We start from the raw sequence: 21,505 nt of genomic DNA, 5'->3' as shown, positions 1-21,505 counted from the left end.
CAAGAAAACATCCAAGCCTGTTGGGTTAAGTCGCTGTCTGAACCATCAGGAAGAAAGGCACACCTCCTAACAGTAGGCACCAGGATTAGCATGCCTGGAGGCCTTACACAGGTGTTGCTGTTTAACAAACACTGCCCTTCGCCTCTGCCTAGCATGAAAGATTAAAGCTCAGCCAGTTGTATCAGATCACTTTCATTAAAGCCAGCCTGAGTAGTAAGAAAATTTTCATGCATCACTTGCACGGCTTGGACAATTTGCATTAATGCTGTCAAACACCACTGACTTCTTTCTCAGCCCCCAAACAGACTGTACACTGACATGTGGCGATGTGAATTACCCTCATAACTACTGCCTCAGCTGCTTATTCGATTCATATACACAATTTATTGCTTATATAGCACATGTCATGTACTGGTTCAATTAATAACAGTTCACCTTGAGCATAAATGCATTTTTCATGTATGCGTTACCTAAACAAACTTCATATGCAAGTGTGCGCAGACAAATAGAACTTGTCAACTGATGTCTTACACACTTCCCCTGCCTTCAGCTTACACTCAGAAGGTTGTTTGTTGTGCTGTTCTACATAAAAAATTAGAGAGATGAAGGTTAAATGTAACAAGTGTTTTAGGTACCAGGCCTGAGCTCTCAGAGAACTGGAGAGGTGCAGAGCTCACAACCACAGCAAACGAGGGACATGTGTCATGGCTGCAGGCATTTTAGCAGGCAGCACCTGGGGGGGCTGGATGAAGACAACTGCCAGCCCTGGCAGCAGACCTCCACCACAGAGGCATTCCAAAATCCTCTGCTGCCTTTACTGCTTGCTTTCTGACTTAAGCTACAACAGAAAAGGGTCTTTTGCAGAGAAGAGGTTAAATATAAACGCCTTTCACTCTAAAGCATGCTCTCTCCTGTGCACTAAGGATGACAATAAAACATCAGGCAGCTAGAGAGCAGGTTAAATGTGACCAAATAAGAAGGCAGAGTGAACGTGGGTAGGCCCTAGGCAGGAGGCCCTTCGCTTTACGAACTCATTGCTCTCTATTTAAAGCTTTCAGAGACCATCATTAGCAATAAAAGGGACCATAATTACTTCTGGAGACACAAAAAGATCATACAAATTTGTGTATATTTCTGAAAACATGGGAAAAGTGAAATGTTTAAAAGCAGCATGGATCTGCTGCCACATTGCTGTTAAATCCCACTGGCCTGTATCGTGCCCTGGTCCAGCAGCTCCTTCCTGCTCCAGAGCTGCGAATGCCACAGCTAGAGCCCAGTTCTGTGTTTCTGGTGCCACACAGCCCAAACCCTACAGCATTTGTGATTCCCTTCATTTTTGGATTGCGGCCATCTTCTCCACTGCTGCTGCTGTGGGCCCCCTCCCCTCAGGTTTCAGCAGACCCATAAATCCCCACATGCTACATAAACACTGTGGCTTTTTTCAAGCCAAGAGCTTATTTTTTGTGAATAACACTGCCCTGATGGGCACACTCCCAGCCCTGCTGCTCCCCACCGGCGCAAATGCCTCAGGGGCCTCCTGCGCTCCTGTGAGCCCCCTCACGGCACCCCAGGAGTTGCAAAGGGCCAAGACCCTCACCTCACCTCACCTCATGACACTCACCTCACCCAGGCACCCTCTTCTTGCTGCCATGTGTGCACAGGACGACCTGGAGGAGGTGCTTGTCCACCCCGTGCTGAGCAGGCCGAGGTGGCGGTGGTTCCTCGGTTCCTCAGCCTTCCGCAGCAGCCGGAACCTTCCGGAACCCAGTCCTCAGAGGCATGGCGGCAGCGCAGGCCCAGCACCGCCTCACCTCACGGCCGTGTGCCGATGCCCAGCAGCAGCCGTGCTGTGTGGGTGCCCCCTTCCCTCCCTGGCACCCCGTCCTGTGAGCCCTCAGAGCCTGGAGCTGTTCTGGAGCAGTGCTGCCAGCGCAGTGATGGGGGAACATGAGGTGCTGGGGCTGGCTGTGGCCAGAGACATCCAGAGCGGTGCCAGCCGACCTCTGAGCCCGCAAAGCGAGCGGCCAGGCTGGGGGGAGCCCAGCAGTTACAAACCCAGCATTAATGAGAATACCCTGAGGTTGTTAGAGGGGCACAAGCCAGCAGATGCCCAAACCGACCAGCAACACAGCCCAAGGCGACCCAGGGACGTACCTGCAAAGCTTTTTCAAATGTGTCTGACTGAGAGAGTGTTTCAGGCAGGGAGGGTGGAGAAATCCTTCCTATGCTAAATCTGGAAGCAATGTGAGAAGCTCAGGTTAGAGATGAGAACAATCACCAGCAGCAATAGTTTTTGGTGCAGAGGTTTTCTTCCGGACCAGATCTGGGGGTTTTCATTTTCCCTTAAATTGGATTCACCTTTTTCAGTACACTGCTGTGAAAACCAGACCAATGGGGCTGACCTCTGCCCGTGCACAGTGTGCTGGGCAGGGGCACTAGGGCACGCTGGGTGCAGCACGTGCAGACCCCAAAACGCTAACGGGGTGATGTTAATTCCACAGCCAGGAGGATGCTGCCTCGCACATGGGCCATCTGCTTCTGCTTCGGCATAGAAAGCAGGGACATGGTACTTACCGGGTTCGACGTTGGTGTGAGGAGGTTCTTTTTCATGGACATAAACAAGACACTCAACAGCTAGTATCTTTACTGAATGAATTTATTGGTTTTTGAACTAAAGTTGCTCACAGTTATTTAACAAGGGATACATCAGATTTTTTTGTCCATTTTAAACCATTAAATAATGTCAGTTTGTGTCTGTATATGTGTGTGTGCGCGCGTGTGTGTCTTCAAAGTACAAAATAGGAAGGATAACAAGAGGTATTGCTTTCATTTATTCTTATATCTTGTGTAAGTAATCCCCTTCCTGCTTGTACCACATGGGTTTTGCTGATATAGGTATTTTTAAATTATTATTATTATTTTGTATTGAAATCCCAGCCTTTTGTAGAGGTACAATGTAACAGAAGCATCAAAATCTATACACAAGGGAAGAGAAAAGAGGGAAAAGAAGGACGGGGGTGATGGGAGGGGAGCTTGGAGGAGAAGTAGAGAGAGGGTGGAGGCAGGAAAGACAACGAAAGCAAAAGAGACTAATTTACAGCAATGTCATGCAATTAAAACTGCCCCCCTCTCCTGCACCCTTGCCTCCCCCCCTCCCCAGCCATCACCCCCTGGTGTCTGACATGCACACAGCAATACGAGAGAAAAGGTTCAGAATAGGGAAAATAAATAAATAAATAAAACCAAAAAATAAAATAAATCCCTCCCATTTGGGGGAATGGGGAAACGGGGCCAAAGTCAAAGGTCTTTGCCCCACTTGTGTCTTTAAAAATTCTTTTTAATCTTCAAACCTATGTACAAGTAAAACTGGTCCAAGAAGGGGAAAAATGATGAAAAAAAAACAACAACGACAACAACAACAAAAAAGAACTCATCCAACATTATCATTAAAAAAAAATAATCTTGCGATACAACATACACCCATAGGAACCCAACGAGCAGCAATCGAAGGTCATAAAAGAGCTGAACACTAATGCTAAGCCTACATTCTTAAAATCTCAGCCAAGAAGTATTTCTTACTGTGTTTTGTCTTCCACGCGTAAAACCACGTTTTTTTGTTTGTTTAACCTTTGAGCTTGGGCCAGAATAAGTTACACTTGGTCACGTAACTCTTGAGGAGGAGGAAAAAAGGCAGCAATTCTTCTTTCTCAAAGTCACAAGATGAACACTTACGGGGTTTCTGTGCCTTTTTTCCCCCTCCTCCACAAAATAAATAAGAATCAATGTTGCCTCTACACAGTTATTAAACAGAAGATATATCTAACAGCTTATTTTTTTAAATATATATATATGTATATATAAATAACCAAGACCTAGTAACTGAAACACAAAAAAAGGTCCCCATCCACCCAATCCCACCCTCCTCCCCTTCAAACAAAAACAAAAACAAAAACAAAAACAAAAGCAAACAAACAAACAAAAAACAAAACAAAACAAAACAAAACTTTATAAAAATATCTTGCAGTAATTTTTAAAGTTTACAGTAGCTTCGTGATTAAGTCTCCCATTGCCCTGACTCCACCTTGTCTTGCTCAGATGAACTAAGTGCCAGTGATTTGCACACACACACACACAGGAAATAAAACCCAAGATAAGTCTCTTTTCTTCCTCCTCTTCGTCTTCTTTTTTTTCTTTTCTTTTTTTTTTCTTTTTTTTTTTTTTTTAGAAAAAAATCACCCAAGCCAACAAATGAAATCAGTAACTTAAAGAAATAATAATACTGATATCAATGCAGCACTAGCAACACAACAATTGCCTCTAAATGCAGGGTGTGGTGGAGGATCCAGCTGGTGGAAGAAGGTCCCAGCACGGTGGCACAGTGGCAGGGAGCTGACAGATGGGGAGGAAGGTGTCGAAGGAGGAACAGCAGTAGCAGCAGCGGCAACTGTGCCTGGTGGTGGGAGAGACAGTCCTTGGCAGAGTTGTGTCCCTCTTCTTTGCTACCAGAAGTTGCCTTTTCCCTAAGTTTTAATGTTTTGTTTGTATGTGTTTATTCATTTAACCCCCTCTCCCTCCTAAGTTTACTCCTTTCCCCTTCCAGCAGGTCAAAAAGCAAAATTATACAGTATAAAAAAATAATAAAAATTCTGTGTCTATATATATATGTCTGTATGTATGTATATTCATATGAAAATATACACACATATATACATGTATATATAAAAAAGAGGACAAAAGAAAAGGAAAAGGTGGTGGGGAGAAAAAGAAGGTTAAGAAAATCCTGTGATGAAGCTCCCCAATTTTGTCTTGGTTCAACGCTTAGTTTTGAGTTGCTCCTGGCTGGTTTCTGATGAGAACGCGCTCTGGATTCACAAAACACTGTGCTCCCGCTACCCCTTCTCCTTCCCCGCACCCTCCCCTCCAGGCTGTGTTCACCTGCGCGGACAGAAGTTGCCAAGGGAAAAGGTTTCACTCCAACAATTTGCAACCTCCTTTCAGCCCAGACTGTGCAATCCCATAACTGAGCAAATCTCTCTTGTGGAGCACCAAAAAAGAAAAAAGAGAGAAAAAAAAAAAAAAGGCGTGCATTGGGGAGGTGTTTGGGGAGAAGTGGGGGAGAAACCCACTTCCCGAAGGGAGAGGGGAGGCTGGGAACCTCAAACAGGACTGGTCCTTGGACAGTCTACATCGGTTGCCTTCCGTCAACAAGTGTCCGCAGAGCACAGAAGGTGAAGCCGTGGCTGACATGTTAACTTTTCGGGATAATTCCTGGTAGCAGAGCGGAAACAAGTGGTGTCGTCAGAAACACAGAGAGAGCATGAACAGAACAAGAAACAAACCAAAAGAAAACAAAAAATAAAAATAAAAAAAAAATCAGGAAGGAGAAAAAAGAAAAACATTCAAAAAAAGGGAGAAAAAAAAAAAAACAATAAAAAAAAACACAACCCAAGATCTGTCGAACTGGGTTTGTCATCTGTGCTACCTTTTCTTTTCTTTCTTTTCTTTTCATTCTTTCGTTCGTTTGTTTTTGTGTTTGTTTCTGAGATATATATTATATATCATATATAAATATATATATGTATATATATACAGTCATTCCTTCATACAAAATTTGTCTATAGACAGTTTTGTACTGTTGTGGCAAGGTATATACATCCTTCTAGTTTAGAGGCTAGCTTGCTAAGGAATATTCTTTCATTCTTTCTTGCTTTTTTGTTTGTTTTTGATTTTTTTCTAAGTTATTTAATTTTTATGTGTTTATTTAAGGTTGGTCTTGTAGGCCGACTGATGAGACCATCTTTGCCTTGTCTTTGCCAGCAGGGTACTTATTGTCTCCTCTAGACCCATAGTCATTAGAACCGGAATCGCTCCGCTTGCTGTTTGCGCTATGCTTGGTTGGCGTGCCGGGGGGATGGCTCACCTGCCCGTTCTTCTCGTCTGAAAAAAGTTGTTTAATTACGTCAAAGAAGTTACTCAATGGGCTGCCTGGGTACACAAAACAGAGGAGACAAAAAAAGAAAGAAAGAAAGGAAGAAAGAAAAAAAAAACGAGAGGGAAAGAGAGAAAAAGAGGAGAGAAAGAGAGAGAACAAACAAACAAATGAACAATGGGGCTTTTAACGAGAAGAACATGATGAGGAGATCCAGAGCCACGTGCGTGGGGGTGTGTGGGGGATGAAGACAATGAGCAGGAAGAGGAAGAGTGTTTAGGATGGGACACCTACAGAAGTAAAGAGGCTGGGAGCACAAAGCACCTAGGTGGTAGGTCCTGGTTTTCCTGAGAGGGTGGGTACAGCTGTCTCACCTAGCAGGAGGACACAGTACCATGTTGAACTGGTTCAGTCTACTTGGAGTCATTTGGCCACTCCGCAATGAGACGTCAGTGAATGTAATGCTGAGTACAGGCAAATCCCCTCTTAGTGCTGCTGTTCCATTTTTTTGATGTGGTCACCAATTGATGCCTTGCTTTGCAGCTCTGCTAAGTTCTCTGGCTGCACTGGGCATTAAGCTTGTCTTGCTTGCTTTCTGTTTCGTTCTGAGTATCTGCTTGCTCACCTTTCAGACACTAAGCCTGAAGTGCCTGAGCGCTCTAAGGGAGAAAATATGTGAAAAATGAGAGATGGCTGACATGACTACTTCCATCTGTATGTGTGATTTATGGCTTGTGCTTGCAAGCCTCTAAGCAAATTCACAACTTTCTTACAACAGGCACCTTGAAATGAAGATACTGAATACTATGTAGAAGCAAACTTCTCTGGCTGTAAATATTTCTGGGACCTACTAGGGTCAAGAACTACTTCCTCACTGTCCTGAATTTATGTTCTTGCTACAACACAGCCTCCACAACACTGACATGGCTTTCAGTGGAGCTAGGAGCCACAGAAGGGTGCAGGGTTTCATGCTGGTGGAGAAGTATCTCATTAAGCCAGCCACATTGTTAACATGGGTCGGGCACTGTGCACATCAGAATACAATCTTTCATGCCATTTGGAAAAGTCTCTTTGCCTGCCATTTCACCTTTTGGTCAAATCCAAGATTCACTTTACCAGTGCCACTTGCCACTGTGGAGCATGACACATCACAGACCCACCTCCAGGGGCCAAAAGGAACAGACAGACCCTGGATTGAATGCAGTGAATCTTCTTCTAAATCCCTTTGGATGCAGGTATCTGAGACCTCTCAATTCACAAGGCACAAGTGGTATGTAAGGAGCCTTCATGTGCTTGACTAACAGCTATGTGCTGGGTTTAATTATGCAGCTCCAGGGCAATTGCATGCAACACCTTGACTGGTGAGAGCCAGACAGTTGACAGTCTTCATTTAATTCCTGTCTGCCGTACATCCAATGCAGTGAAAGACCCAGCTGTGTCTCAGCATGAGTGGTAGCAACCCAGTAACAGTCCACGGAGGTTTCAAAACACAACAGCTTGGGCTGAGGCTGTGCAGCAGGCTCTTTTCTCATGCCGGAGCACCCACTGTAGTAGTGGCTACACCTCTGTGCCACCGTATTTTTGGACCTCCAGGCAGCAGCGGTGTGTGGTGTTTGTCTAGTCCTGTGTGAGAGGATGTGTGGAAGGTCATACCCGAGGAAAGGTTCTGTGAAGCTACTGAGGGAAATGGACTAGCAACTATCATAAAGGTAGCCCTTGTGGGGCTCTTCTAGTCCCTTGTAATTTTCCTGGATTGGGGGATTAATCCTGACCAGACATCTGAGGGGTCACAATAAATCCTCTGTACATGGATGTTGAAAGAGCTGGTTCTTATCTAACCTACACCATACAGGTGATGACTGTTTGTGATCATTAAAACCCCATTGTGCTTTTCTCAATATTGGCACTGTTGGCTCCATTGTTCTAACAAATTCAAATCATCTCATTTACATCCCACCTAAGTAATTTCGTTCTCTGGCTCCCAGAAGGAAACAGGCTCCTGGTTTCTGCCTTGCAGTGATGCAGAATGCTGTGAGGGATGGGACCTTCCTTCCCCGAGATGGCAACATCCAGTCCAGAGCAAAGGGGTTTCTGCGTAGCAGAGAGCACCCCTTATTCACAGTTAGTGGGCACTGGTGGCCTAGTAATATTCTATTTCCTTTCACTTTTATTACACACACAGGCAAATCAGTTGCTATAGCAGGCAAATACTGTCTCTGTGTGGTAACTTTTCTGAAGAGCTTGTTGAGTGCTGTCTTACTCTCTAATGGAAGATACTAGATGAACATCAACTGTTCTTCTGCAAAGAAAGTGCAATTTGTAGGATTTGTGTCCTGCAAAACAGAATGTGTTACTTTTTCTTCTGCCCCATGCTGGCCAGGTAGTTGTTGCTTTCTTCTGCATGGTAACAGACACTGAGAGAAACCAAATGGCTGGCATATAGAGTGAAGGATCTCAGTCTTTCTTATCTAATTCATTCCTTGGCTTCCTGTACTTGCAGTTTCGTGTTTAACTTACTGCTGGCCCTGGTTCTATCTGTGCATTCAATTATATCCACGCCCCAAGCAAATGGCTGTTAGTTTCTGGAAGGGCATCATTCAGCTAACAGACTGAAGTCTTAGAGATGGGCCTGAACAAACAGCCAGGCAACACATGTATCTCAATTTCTGGCTAAGATAGGAAAAGCTATCAAACTCTCAGCCATTTCTGGGTCAGAACTCTGTGAGCTCCACCTGCCTCCTTCCACGTGCATGGAAATGCTTTGGAAAGGAGATATCTCTTCCAGATCTATGACGTCTAATTCCAGTTTTTCACTGAGCCTCTCTAAAACTGTATTAGGTTTGCGGGTGCATGCTCTGCTCAGACTCTTCTATCTACTCAGACTCATTTCTAATTCTTTTAAGTGAATACTCTTTTTCAGAGAAAAAAAAAAAAAAAAGCAAACACTCAGCCTTGAATGCAGGAATGTGGGCAGATCTGGCTCTTATGTGGCTTTGGACCTCTCATCTTCATAAGCAAATGGAGTCAGCAGAGAGAATGAAAAAGAGCACTGAAAAAAATGCTGGAGAGGGAAAGACTGCTAGGTTGGGAGAAAAGGGGAGGGGAGTATCTCCAATTATTCAGCTGAGCAGTTTATTCAACAAGCTTAGAGGGAAAGAAGAGGGCAGAGTAAGCAGTGCTCTGCAGGAATTGGGGAAATTTTACTTTTCACGTAGACAGGAACAGCAGACAAAAGTACAACTTGCAAGAATGGAGCAATAAAACATTTTAAAAATTGTATGTAAATATCTTGTACTTGATGAGTTCCAATACAGGATTTTTAATCATCCTATTAAAATATGCAGCCCCTGTTTCATCCACCCTTTCTCCTCCCCATGCCCTACTGGCTTTCAAGTGCTTGGAGATTTACTGCAGCAAGAGTATTTAACAGTCTGCTTTTCTTTGCCTGTATCTCTACTGGATTCCTCACAATCAGCATTTTCAGGTAAAATTTTAATGGGAGGTAAGAAATCCTTAGGGATATTTAAAGAGAGCTACTGAAAAACAAAATAGGCCATTTCACTAACCCTTTCCTTTCTTTGCCTTTTGTAGTATCTGGCCTCGTAACTAAATACTTGGTAATAATACTTCCCTATCTTGCAGTCAAGAAAGAACTGATCCTACGCCAAGCACTATAGACAATCACAGCATTGATGTTATCTCCGGGTCAGCTTGTTAGCCCACTCTTGGGCTGGTCTAGATACTGGTCTTTGAATAGACAAAGAGTCCTCACATTTCTCTCTGGGGATATGTAAACACGGGGCAGCTATGCTGGAAGCATGAAAATGGTGAGTGGTGTTGCTCCTCTTAGTTCTCAGTTCCCTTTGGGCTTATACGGCCAGTAAAACAAGACCTGAAAGTGCAGGCGATGATGGATTAGAATAGCTTTCTCAGCAATCCTCCACTCCTAGCATTCAGTGCAAAATATGTGACAGGCTCCTACACCTGCGAGTCCATCTGGGGGCCTCAAAGAGGCTGCCTCTCTTATTTCAGAAAGTGAGATGACATCCCATTTCCTCTGGACAGGGATGAAGGTTTGGCTCACTGATTCTTCAAAACTTCCCTGGCATTTCATGCATCCGTAACTAAGGTCTTCTTTCCCCTTGAGAGCAAATGTTCATCAACACAGAGCAAAGACAGCGTGAAGGGCAGCAAGGGTGAGAAACTGCAAGAAGGATCAGAGGCAGGAGGGGAGGTTTGGAGCATTAGGTTTACATCTGTTAGGAGGAGATGGATATGTGCATTTTTGAGTTAGTCCAAGGAGCTGGATGCTGCAAGATGGGGAAGGGGAATGAGTTTGAAAACAAGCACTGAAGCTTATGAAAGGGTCATGTATTGAAGGGACACTAAAGAAACAGATTTATGGAGAAGGTACTGGTTTGTGGCACCTGTGTGCAGCTCTGTCATGGCCAAATATCTCAAAAGGAGTCAAAATTGTGAATGTATTTGAATACAACAAGCACTAAAAGGAAGAAGTAGGGCTGGGAACAGACACAGAGGTACAAAGAAGCTGGGCAGATGGCTTGTATCAGCCCTCAGAGTATTCTGTATCTCATTTGCTGTTCCTAAGAAGTCTGGTGACATTGACTTAGCCCCATTGGTGTCACATGAAGTTGAAGTGGCACGGCCAGGTTAAGAGGAAAGAGAGGAGGAGGTGACTCACTCCAAGCACCAGGAGTGGCACCAGGAGAGGATGCATCTGCTCTGACCTTGAAAAAACCTTCCGAGTCCTCCAGAGGAAACTAACAGGAGGTGGTGAACAAGCAGCTTCAGGACAACCTCGGAGGCTTCAGTCCCTGACTGTAGCCTGCTGTTTTGTAACATTTTAAGACAGTCAGGTAAGGACTTGGTCCTGTTTTCATTCAAGCAAATGGCAACATTCCCATTGCCTTATTGGAAGCAAACCCCGAGGCACTTTCTTGTCCTGTGAAACCATCTCTCTCACATCCATAACAACTTTTAATGCATTAATCCTTGTGGTGCTGACCACAAAGTTGCACAAAGCAAATATGCCATCTGTGAGATTATTATTCTGTGCCTTTCCTTTCTGTATAGCCTGACAAATTTTGAGTTTCTGCATTTTTAGCTTAGGCTTTGAGAGAAAATGAATGGGAAAACATAGGTCTCAACTGGAAACAGAGAGACACTTTGTCAACCTGACTTCCTATATTCCTTCTTATGTTGCTTTCACATCCTTTGGGCCTGCCTTCTGCCCTTGTTGTTATTTATTTATTTATTTTCATCCCTAGCTTGCTATTTATTTCAATAGCAGCCATGGTTTCAGTGAATAATGTAGCAAAAATCCAACTCCTTCCACACAATGCACTGAAACATTCTGTTGATGAGTGATAACCCAGTCCCTTTCAAACCCATTTGCTAGTTTGACAGAATTCTAGCCCCCTTTTTTAAGACTAGACACTTTCTGTCTGTTTTCTGTTGGCAGAGTCACTCTGCCTTCAATATCAGAAGATTTAAAATACAGAACCCACTCCAGAAATATCTGCAATGAAAGGGATATTGGAAAGGTAAAAGTGGCCTGCCTACTCCTCTTCATTTAATTACAATCTCATGTAGGGGTCTTTCTTCAGAATAAGGAGTCCCTGGCCTTGGCATTGTACAAATGCAAATCAGAAAGAGGCCTCATGGAGCTCACTCACTATCAAAGAAGATTATAAAAAAAACTTTTGCTCAACTTGTTTAAGCTAAATTGGATATATGAGGTCTCCCTCTAGACTGGAGAAGGGTAACTGAAAGGCAGTTGCCATGTCTTGCTGGAGGCCATCACACAGAACTTCCTAATCTATGAATCCTTCCTACCCTACTTGAAGTGAGCTGAAGGAACTGCTGAAATCCCAAGACTGGTACTTCTCTAAAAATATAGGAAGTCAGAAAAGCTTTTCAGGAGACAAGTGTGTGGTTTCATATTTGTTAGATTTTTAAACTGTCACACAACAGATTGACCAAAACAAGTTCTCCCATTTATTTTTTCCACGGTAAGTTATATAACTGGACAGCTGTTTTGATTTTATTTTGGTTTAGGATTAGAAAATGGAGGCAGACTGACAGCCCACAGGATAACTTGAGTTTCTTAGCAGGACACCTGAACTGTAACTGGGCAAGACTACTTCCAAAGGAAAGAACAGAGCTTATTTTCCAGAGTCCTTGGACTCTGTAAAAATGCCAGCTGATAACAGTGCTTGCAGAAACAGACTGCTGGTAGAAACTGCTCCACTCATTACGCACTGTTAGCACAGCTGTCCATGCTACCAGCAGGTGGGAACTTTCAGTGGCTACACATCTGGGCAGATCTGAACAACCAATCTGACATTCAAATGCCCTATAACCCATCCTTGTTCCTACTCCCCTAAAACATCCCTTCTCCCGTGCAGGAGTAAGGCCCAGTATTTGTGATTAGCCATTCTGCCTCTGTCTCACACATGTTTTTTCTCTCTCTCTCTCACAGAGAAAATTCAGCTTCTCCTGTCACAGGCAATGTAACTTAGATGGGTACCTCTTGGGTGATTGAATTAGAGGATGGTGAACACAGCCAGCAAAGACCCAAATAAATGAGGTGTATTCCCTTCCTGCTATCTTCTGCAGAGCTAAGACATGAGTAATTAATTGGAAAACAAACATGTCCATTACTGATGAATAGCTCTGGCCACTCCAGCACCACCACGCAACTTTTAAAATAGGAGACATGATGATGGAGAAGAGGGAATCGAGCTCATTTGGACAGCTGGTGGCACTGAAAGAGCAGGCAACGACAGTGCTGTGACGAAGAGATGCCAAATGTTCTTGTGGAATCACACTGTTCTGGCAAATTGGTTGGTGAAGGAGTCAGCCCAAGAATTCTTTGCATGTCTGTCCTTTTACAAAGATCTGTCTGCACAAGTGTGTGATGAGAGAGTAAGATGACAACCTATACTCACAAAGCCACAGTAGATGATAGTATTGCTGCTACCCATTCTCTGAAGACTTCTGGCGTTTCATTTAATTTTTTGTCCATAAAATGTCAGAAATATATTGGCACTTAATAATACAACTTTTTTCCTTTCCTTCCAGAGGGATGTTTATGTGTGATCTTAGGGGCATTAAGTTCTCTGACCTGCTCCTAAGGAGAAAAATGAACTGTGTATGCTGGTAAAATGTTAATTCCTCATTTCCTCTGAATCAACCCCTTCAAAATACGATTTAACTTTCAGGGGAGGCCATTGCTAATTCAGCTTAGTACAGCAAGGAAATATTCACATGGAGTATTCTGAAGCACTACCTGCCATAAGTACTGTTATCTTAATTCAGAGAGGTGTGCTTTCTGCAGTAGGCATTATTACAAAGAAAGAGGAAAAGATCTTGTATTGGACAGCAAAAATCTGGCCACAGTGTCAAGACAGAAACTAATGTATAACAAATAGCTTAATATATCTGGATACATCTTTAGTGCCAAGTTGCCATCTTTATTGCTACCTTCTTCTACAGAGCAAAATATGAGTTATGAGTCGGAAAAGAAGTGTGTCCCAAACACATCACAAGAATGAGGAGATACAGCTACAGCGTGGAGGGAATCAGGCACCCATTTGGATAGCAAATAACTGAGAAACTTGGCTTGAACTCTTTGGAAACTGAATTATCTTACTTATCATGATCCACACATTATGATTGAATATGTGATCTTTCACATATTCAGGTGAAATGAAGGTGGGTTTATTAATTTCATCTCTCATTTGGATGCCAATTTCATTCCCATATCCATCAAGAATCGGCCATGCTCAGAAAGACCAGTAGTAAGCACTTTTTTCACAAATGCTAATAAAGAGAATATTGTTCTGACAACCTCGCAGTGTAGCAAAGGTGGGGATAGCCTTTGAGCTGGGAGGACAGCATGTTTTTTTTTTTCTTTCTTTTTTTTTTTTTTTTTCTGCAGGTCTCAGCATCAGTGTTTCTACCATTCATTATGACTTTATGAATGCAAATCACCGATCTCCTCTTCCATCAAAGATCAAAAGGCTACTCTGAAAGAAGCAGGGTTACTGTGATGCTAGTATGGATCACTTCTGAGAGCACCAAATCCAGATATTTGCTGCTGTTAGTAACACCACAAGTCTCTAAATTAGCACTCACTAAGTTAAATGCTGTAACTGCAACCCAGAGGTGGTGTAACCAGTAACTACGAAACCTTTCCTAATTTCTCAAGTAGCTTGGGGTAATATTGACCTGGGATTGCATCTGTATGAATCAAACTGTGTTTGCAAGAAGGTAAGAAGAGAGAAGCCTTTAGTGCAAGTGTGCACAAAGGATGATTGGCCACAGGAGACAACATTGGATTGGCTCAGAATAGGAAGCTATGTCAATCTCCTAAACACTGGAACCAACAAATTTGAGTGAGATACACTGAAAAGATATAAAAGGCAAGTGAATTTGCTGGGGTTCTGCTTTGATCAGCTCATTTTGGTGATAGCCATTAGTATACACAAGATCTGAAAGGCTTTTTGTTTAACTGAAGACAGTTTCAAACTGTGAACAGCAACAGAAGATGTTTAAGCACGACACTTTCTGACTAGTCTTTTCTCACAGGGTTATGGTCTAAGACTTTGCAAGAAAGCATGTTTGTGCAGTGCCAAACACAATCACATGATTTGACTGGAGCTGCATTACTTACACATAATAACCTCTGATCATCACCCATGTTCTTGGAAGTGCCACTGATGTAACTGAAAACTTCCCTCACAGTCATGAGGGATGTAAAGCCACAAACAAAGATTGCCTTACTTGGAAACAAAACTCAGCCCCAGACAGCCACAGCAGGGAAACTAGAAAGTTTACAGGCTCCCTGCTAAGGGTTTTTCAGAAGATAACATGAAGAATGAGGCAAGCTCTTCTGAGCTTTCTGCCAGCAGCCAGCACCATGGTGAAACATGCTTACTACAGACTACAAAAAAACTATGGATAGCTGGGAAAGGGAGCTATCAAAGACTGTACAACAGCTTTACTACTGATTCAACCACCCAAACAAACTCTCAGTTCTTGAATTAAAGGCCTTAAAGTCATTCAAGTTTGTGAAGACAGACTCTTTTGAAGAAAGACTACTGAAATGGCATTGGGCTTCCGTGTGGTATATATCAATGGCTCCAGATCCAATGTGCTCAAACTATAATGAGAATTGCTTTGTGGCTGAAGATTGATGGCTTTCCAGTTTGAGTGTTATTTTTCATTTTATTATTTTTATTTTTTTATGTAAAGATTCAGGAGAATCTATTAGAACTGCATTGTTAATTATACAATCTATTCTTCAATGAGATAGATGTAAATACCAGATTAGATGATAGTAAACAGTTCTCTCAATCCTCCCTCAAAAGAAACAGAATCCAGCTCTGTCTTTTACAGCTGTGTTAAGTTTATAAGGTTTAATGGCAGCACATAAAATAGTAAAGCTTATTTGTCACTAAACTGATTTGGCTCTGAATATGCACAAGGGAAAGATCAGCTAAGCTGGAAGGTGTCACTTCTACAGACAATTTTCGGGTTACAGCTGCATTTTAAATGTAAAGAGCTTTTACAAGGCAAAGTTATTCTTATAAACAGATACTAAAGACTTCATGGAAATCAGTTTAGTCTTCCTGACACTAGAAATGCCCCTTCCCCCACTGACGTGGGTGGAAACTTAAAATATAATATTCCATCCCAATGTACATTTCAACTTGATTGAGTTTTTCTTCCCTAGTGAAATACTAAGAGTTGGCAGCAGTGTGTGCAGGTAGGACCGATACAGCAGCTGCTACGTCATTTGGACATTGGCAGGTGCTCTGACATACCTCTGCTGTTCAACAATAACTTGTTCTTCAATGCTAATGGCTAGATGCAGAATCATTTCTCAGATTGATGACTACGACTAGCAGAAGATGAAATAACATTTAAAGGACTAAATAAATTTGCCTTGCTGTTAATTACAAGTTCAGTGCTTTATAGTGGGTGAAGAGATATTCCTCATCCCCACCACAGCTTTCACATGGCTGAGCCAGGCATAATGCATCTCATTTGCTCTTCCTGCTCCAGTGTTAATTCTTTGTACTGGGTCTGGCTGGAATGTTAACTTTCCCTGCAGCAGCCCATACAGTGCTGTACTCTGCACTTGTAGCTGGAACAGCAGTGTTATCACACCAGTGTTGTGTCTACTGCTGAGCAGCACTGGCACAGCATCGGGCCTCTCTAACCAAAAAGTGAGAAGAGAAACATCACAAGGGCAGCTGACCTAAACCAACCAAAGGGATATTCCATACCATGTGGTGTCACACTCAGCAATAAAAGGTGGAAACAGGAAGAAGAGGGGAGGGGTGGGCTCTCGTTGGGAAAACGTCGGTCCTCCTCCCAAACACCGGCTACATGCATTGAGGCCCTGCTTCAAGGACGTGGTCAATCATCGCTCATTTGTGGGAAGTAGAGAGTAATTTCTTTCCTCTGCATTTCCACATAGCCTTCATTTATTTTATTTGTTTGTTTTCCTCCCTCCTTTTTATTTTCCCTTTCCCCCTCCCTTTTCCCCTTTCCCTTTTCATTTCCCTTTACTTAAATTGTTTAGTTCATAATAATCTTTATTTAATTATTATTATTATTTCCCTTTAATTAAATTATCCTTATCTCAACCCGTGAGTTGTTCTTTGCTTTACTTCTCCCCCTCCTCATCTAAAAAGAGGGGGAGTGAGAGAGCGGTTGTGGGGTTTAGTTGCCCAGCACAGTAAAACCACCACACTCTTGCACAAATGCTTTCCTATGCTCATTCGTAAAATGTGGAACGATGATGAGGTCAAAAAAATTCAGTGTAGTTTTTCTTACACTATTGGCTGCTACTAGATGAACGCTGCACCAACTCCACAGAGTGCTGCCTGTCCTCAAAGTCAGAGGACAGTTGCCAATACTAGGTTAAATCCTGGCATCATTCCTCTTTACTTCCCTGATTGAATATTGGGTGAGCTCCCCTGCACACAACATAGCTCTTTGGTCATGTAGGACAGTGGAATTCAGCACCATGAACGTCACCACAACCTCTGTTTTTTGTGAGCACAACAGGAATTTGATTCAAAGGACGCAGCTCCATTAAACCCCAACACCTCTTCCTATCTCTTTTATGGATCTGTGTATGTACTCTGTTTGTGCTGTAGCTGCCATAAAGTAGTCTCCTTGATGGCATTCACTTTGTCCTTTTTGTCCCTTGTTGGACGTATGCTGACACCGTGACAGCTGGAAGGCCTGCCTGAGCTGGGAGTGAAGAGTAATGCTCTGTTTAGAGAGTGCAGAGTACTGACTGGTTATCCATGTAGCTCAATTAACTTGAAAGCAATCAGCAGAATCAGCATTTCAGTATTTTTGTATGATGTGAATGCCAGATAAGGCAAGAAATAAAGGCTTGAGGGAGAACAGAAATTTGCTGTCTGATGCCTTCAAGAAGAAGCTGCAGGTCTGTCTACAAATTAAACGAGTCTTCACGAAGAGATCAGAAATGGTATAAACCAGAAAACTCAAATAAGAAATCATATGAGCCCTTCTCAGCGAAAAGGAAAAAATCCTACGACCAAAGCTGCACTTTTAGGGAAAGAGATCATCTGAAATCAGGAAACAGGACAAATTCTGCTCTCAGTCACATGCACATAAACCTAATATTATCTCCACTGTGACAGCTTTCCTTCATTGTTACAAAGTGCAGAACAACTCCAGAAGAACTTCCCTCAATATACGAAGAGATGACGCAGGAGTCACAAGTCCAGCTGGAGAGCAGTACCAGTTCAGTGATCACTTCCTCAACAGCTTGTGTTCCCTTTCACAGAAATGTCTGAATTCAGCCTAGCTACCAGAATGGAAATCTAAAGAGAACAGATTTCTCTTGTACAGAACCTTTCTGTATAAGATAAAAGGAAAAAGAAAAAACCCTCTCTTATAGTATTTGGGTATTTCCACCATTGTATTTGAAGGAGTCAGGAGAGGCACAGGTAATGAAAGAAAGAATACAGTCCCTGTGTGCATAGAAGGGAGGGAAGGCAAGGGACAAGTTAGCCAAAATTCAGGGAACCCCAAGCAAGTTGAGATGCAAGTTTTGCAGTAAACTCCTTTTCTTCTCATTCCTAACAAAATTCTAAACTTCCAGTTGTCCACTATTCCTCCAGCTAGAAACACAATGCCCTTCCTCGAAACCAGACTGGAACTATACCAATTTATACCAGCTAACTGTCTGGCAGATAATATGCGGTGTGTCTTATGGAAGATTTAAGAGGGTCTTACCCCAAAGATACATGGGGAAGAAGGGAGTGGATGCAAAAGGGAATTAAATAACAGAGCAATCCTGTCTCAATAAATTGCAGGAGAACAAGGGAGACAGCAGCTAGCAGGGCAGCATTCACTGAAGAACCAAGAATCAAAGGCAGCAAGTAAACAACAACAACAACAAAACAGGAAAGAAAATCACTGGCCTGAGTGACAGTGAGGGGGGAAATCTGAAGTGCAACACCACACACTTGTGCTATGAAGGGGAAAGCTGTGGTGGAGCCTGTGCATCTGTGCATGGATGGGGAGGATCAGAAAAAGGGGTATGTGCTCGTGTTCACCAGGTAAGTGAAAGACATTGTGGGCTGTTACGGGGTGTGCAGTCTTGAAAAGAGCGTGGGAGAGCAGGGATGGGGAAGGGGAACAGGTGGAAGGGACAGGGCGGTGCGTTATTATGTTGCTCAGCAGGGGCTGGGGAAGGAGAAAAGGCAGTAGGGAAGGAAGTTCTTACCACATTTGGAAAGTCTGCCAGTCATCAACTCCATACAGTTAGTGGTGTCTGGATCATAGAACGGAAAGAGGAGGGAGGGAGGGAGAAACATAAAAAAAGGTTTCCATACCTCTGTGCATGAAGTAGTAACTTAGCACATTATTACCTGAAGCAGGAAACATTTACGCATCTTGGACTTCACACAACCCAGGCCAAATTCTGCCACCCGCTTTATGCCAGTGAAAACCTGGCCGTGGAACTGGGAGTGGAGCTCGCCTGGTCCTGCTGCTTGCACCCACCTCTTTATCACAGCTAGGGGGATTTCAGAGATGTGGGAATCGTTCTGCTGTTAAATTAGCGATCTAAAAGCCTTGAAATACATTGCTCTCACTGGATATCTTCGCAAGTTATCCTGCAACACCCAGAAAATGTCCAGCCAGCTATGTACCTCAAAAGTTTGTGAGAGGGAGAAAATGCACCACTGTGCTACTGGATATGGGCTAAGGTGGTTACTTACACAGCTCAGAAACATCTTTAGATCCCAGTGTTCACATCCCTTACATAATTCTGCCCTTCTCATTCACGTGTAGTCTCTTACTCTTCTTGCTTTCAATGGCACTATACACAGGCAACAGAATTACTCCTGGAAAGGGTGGCAGAATCTGGCCCAGTGATATTACTATCCACTTTGTGTATAGCTCCCCTTGCCACAGCCTCCCAGTGCTTACTAATTCAGGTGTGATAAGCAGAAGGAGCTTTACATGGGAGTTTTAATGTGGAGAGGACTAGCCCCACTGGTCTCTTCCCTGTGAAAGCTGCTGGCAAGCGAGATTTGCTGCTGTCAGCCAGGCTGCTGCGGCACCTGGCGCCTCAGCCCATGTTCCCTCTGGAGCCAGTGGGAAACATTTACAGCACTTGGTTCGGTCTCAGGTCTCCTCTTGCTTGGCCTCTAGTAAGAACCCAGGTATTAAAGAAATAGGCCTCTTGGAAACATGCGCACATATGCCCCAAATCCCTGCCTGCCAGGATGCTCTAATTACTCCCTGTCTGCTGAAAGTCTGCAGGAGAGAGGGCAGGACCATTTCTCAGCATGCCTCTCCACAGAAAAGTAATTTTCAAAGAGGAGGAAGGGATGCTGGATATGCCTGGGTATGCTAAACCCATTCTAGAAGAGCATGGCTGTGCTTTCTGATGCGGCCAGGCCTGTGCTGCACAGATCGCCTGGGAAAGCATGGAGTAGTGCTTAGTCCAGTGATGCTGGTCAAAGCATCCGAGGAGAAGTTACATGCTCTCCACCCCAAAGGTCAAAGGCAGGCTGACAGAGCTGAATGGCAGATTAAACCCATGGGAGGTCTCTCAGAAAGGCACAAGACTGACAGAAAGAGGGGAAAAAGGAAGGAGGTGAAGGAGAAAAGAGGATTCAGGATTTGGAACAAGGTATCAGAGGTGTCAGAGGCCAGGAGTTCACCTGTCTTTGGCTATTCTGACTGTATGAAGGCAGACTAAGCTCCCAAAAAATACTTCTCCCCAGAGATGCCTAACAGGTTTAGGAAGTGCCTACAGGTGCTGATTGAGGCAATGTCAAGGAGTCACAACCATGAGTTGTTTCTTTCTTCTTTCATAACTTGGAGAAGCCTGTTACCTGATGCCTTGTAGCTGCTCCTGTCCAACCCCTTGTGAATCAACTACACCCAGCTGCAATAACTACAGATCTGTGGTGGCAGAGCTCAGAGCAGTCACCCAGCCATAACCTCTGCTTTGAAAGAGTGCAAAAGAACAGGGAAGAAGAGCAAGGAAAGTCTCAAATAGGACTGAAAGATTGTTTCTGACTCCCACTTCCATCACCTGGAATTCTTCTCTCAAGTGCATCCAGACTGACCACACAGTCACTAGCAGTCAAGAAACAAAAATGGTAGCACTTGGATAATGCCAGAATAGGTAAATATTATGGCTGGTTTACTAAGAGTCTCCTGAAATGAGTATTTCTCTTTCTTTGTGATTTTTTAACATAAATTAATGATGCCTTCTTAAGGTAGTACCTCAGAATATTGTCTTTTTTTCAGTCATCTGTGGTCAGCATAGCTCTTTTAAGTATTTCATTTAAAGCTAATTGTGCAACTGCTCTACATACATTAATCCTGTGATCAGAATACAAACTGACAGATCCGCAACAGAAAAATAAAGGATTGTAGTGTAGGCTTTTTGATAATGTAACACCTTGGGATCTGTTCCTAAAATACTAATTTTGTAGGTTGTAGAATAGTTTTGGATGGATAGGAAAAAACACACAGACTCTTTTGAAATATAAGACCGTGGAAAAATATCAAAGGAAAACTAATAAAACTTCACAGTTTTCTTTCTTAGAACATTTATGCACAACAAAAACTACAATTTGCATTCTCTACAGTGCCATGGCCAGTCCCAAGACTTGCCCAGTAACTTATTTTTATTTCTAATGTCTTCCTAACACATGATCACGTATTTTTTTTCCCCATTCCTAAAGGACAGCAAAAATGAGCATGCCAGAAACAGTAGCTGATACCACATCTTTGAAGAGACTAAAAGAGTTAATATGCCTTCAGCTTCTCTCTTATAATGATTACTTTAATACTTCCTTCATTTCCATCAACTTGTAACATCTGCTTTAATAAATATTCTGTATGATAAAGTATTTTAAAATTTTAAAGGAGAATTTTCATTCTTATTAGAAAGCCGTAGATTCTTGGCAGCAGGCTTCTGCTCACAGATAATAATCCATAACCCAGTGTCTGCAGGATCAAGGTGTTATGTGAGGT

At 43.1% G+C, this 21,505-nt stretch overlaps 1 protein-coding gene across 1 annotated transcript in view; it reads right to left on the bottom strand.

Annotated features, from left to right (window-relative positions):
- Window positions 1-5,761: 5,761 nt before the first annotated feature.
- The window catches only part of BRSK2 (BR serine/threonine kinase 2), a gene marked incomplete at both ends in the record, with an annotated part of 302,732 nt that continues 286,988 nt past the window's right edge, over window positions 5,762-21,505 (bottom strand). Inside the window, one exon of the mRNA XM_084288363.1 lies at window positions 5,762-5,937. Coding sequence (XP_084144489.1) covers window positions 5,762-5,937 — 176 coding nt within the window. The remainder of the gene's footprint in view (window positions 5,938-21,505) is intronic.

The sequence above is a fragment of the Netta rufina genome (assembly GCF_964035555.1).
Source record: "Netta rufina genome assembly, chromosome: 5".
Classification (NCBI taxonomy): domain Eukaryota; kingdom Metazoa; phylum Chordata; class Aves; order Anseriformes; family Anatidae; genus Netta; species Netta rufina.
This window is presented reverse-complemented; position numbering and strand designations above follow the sequence as displayed.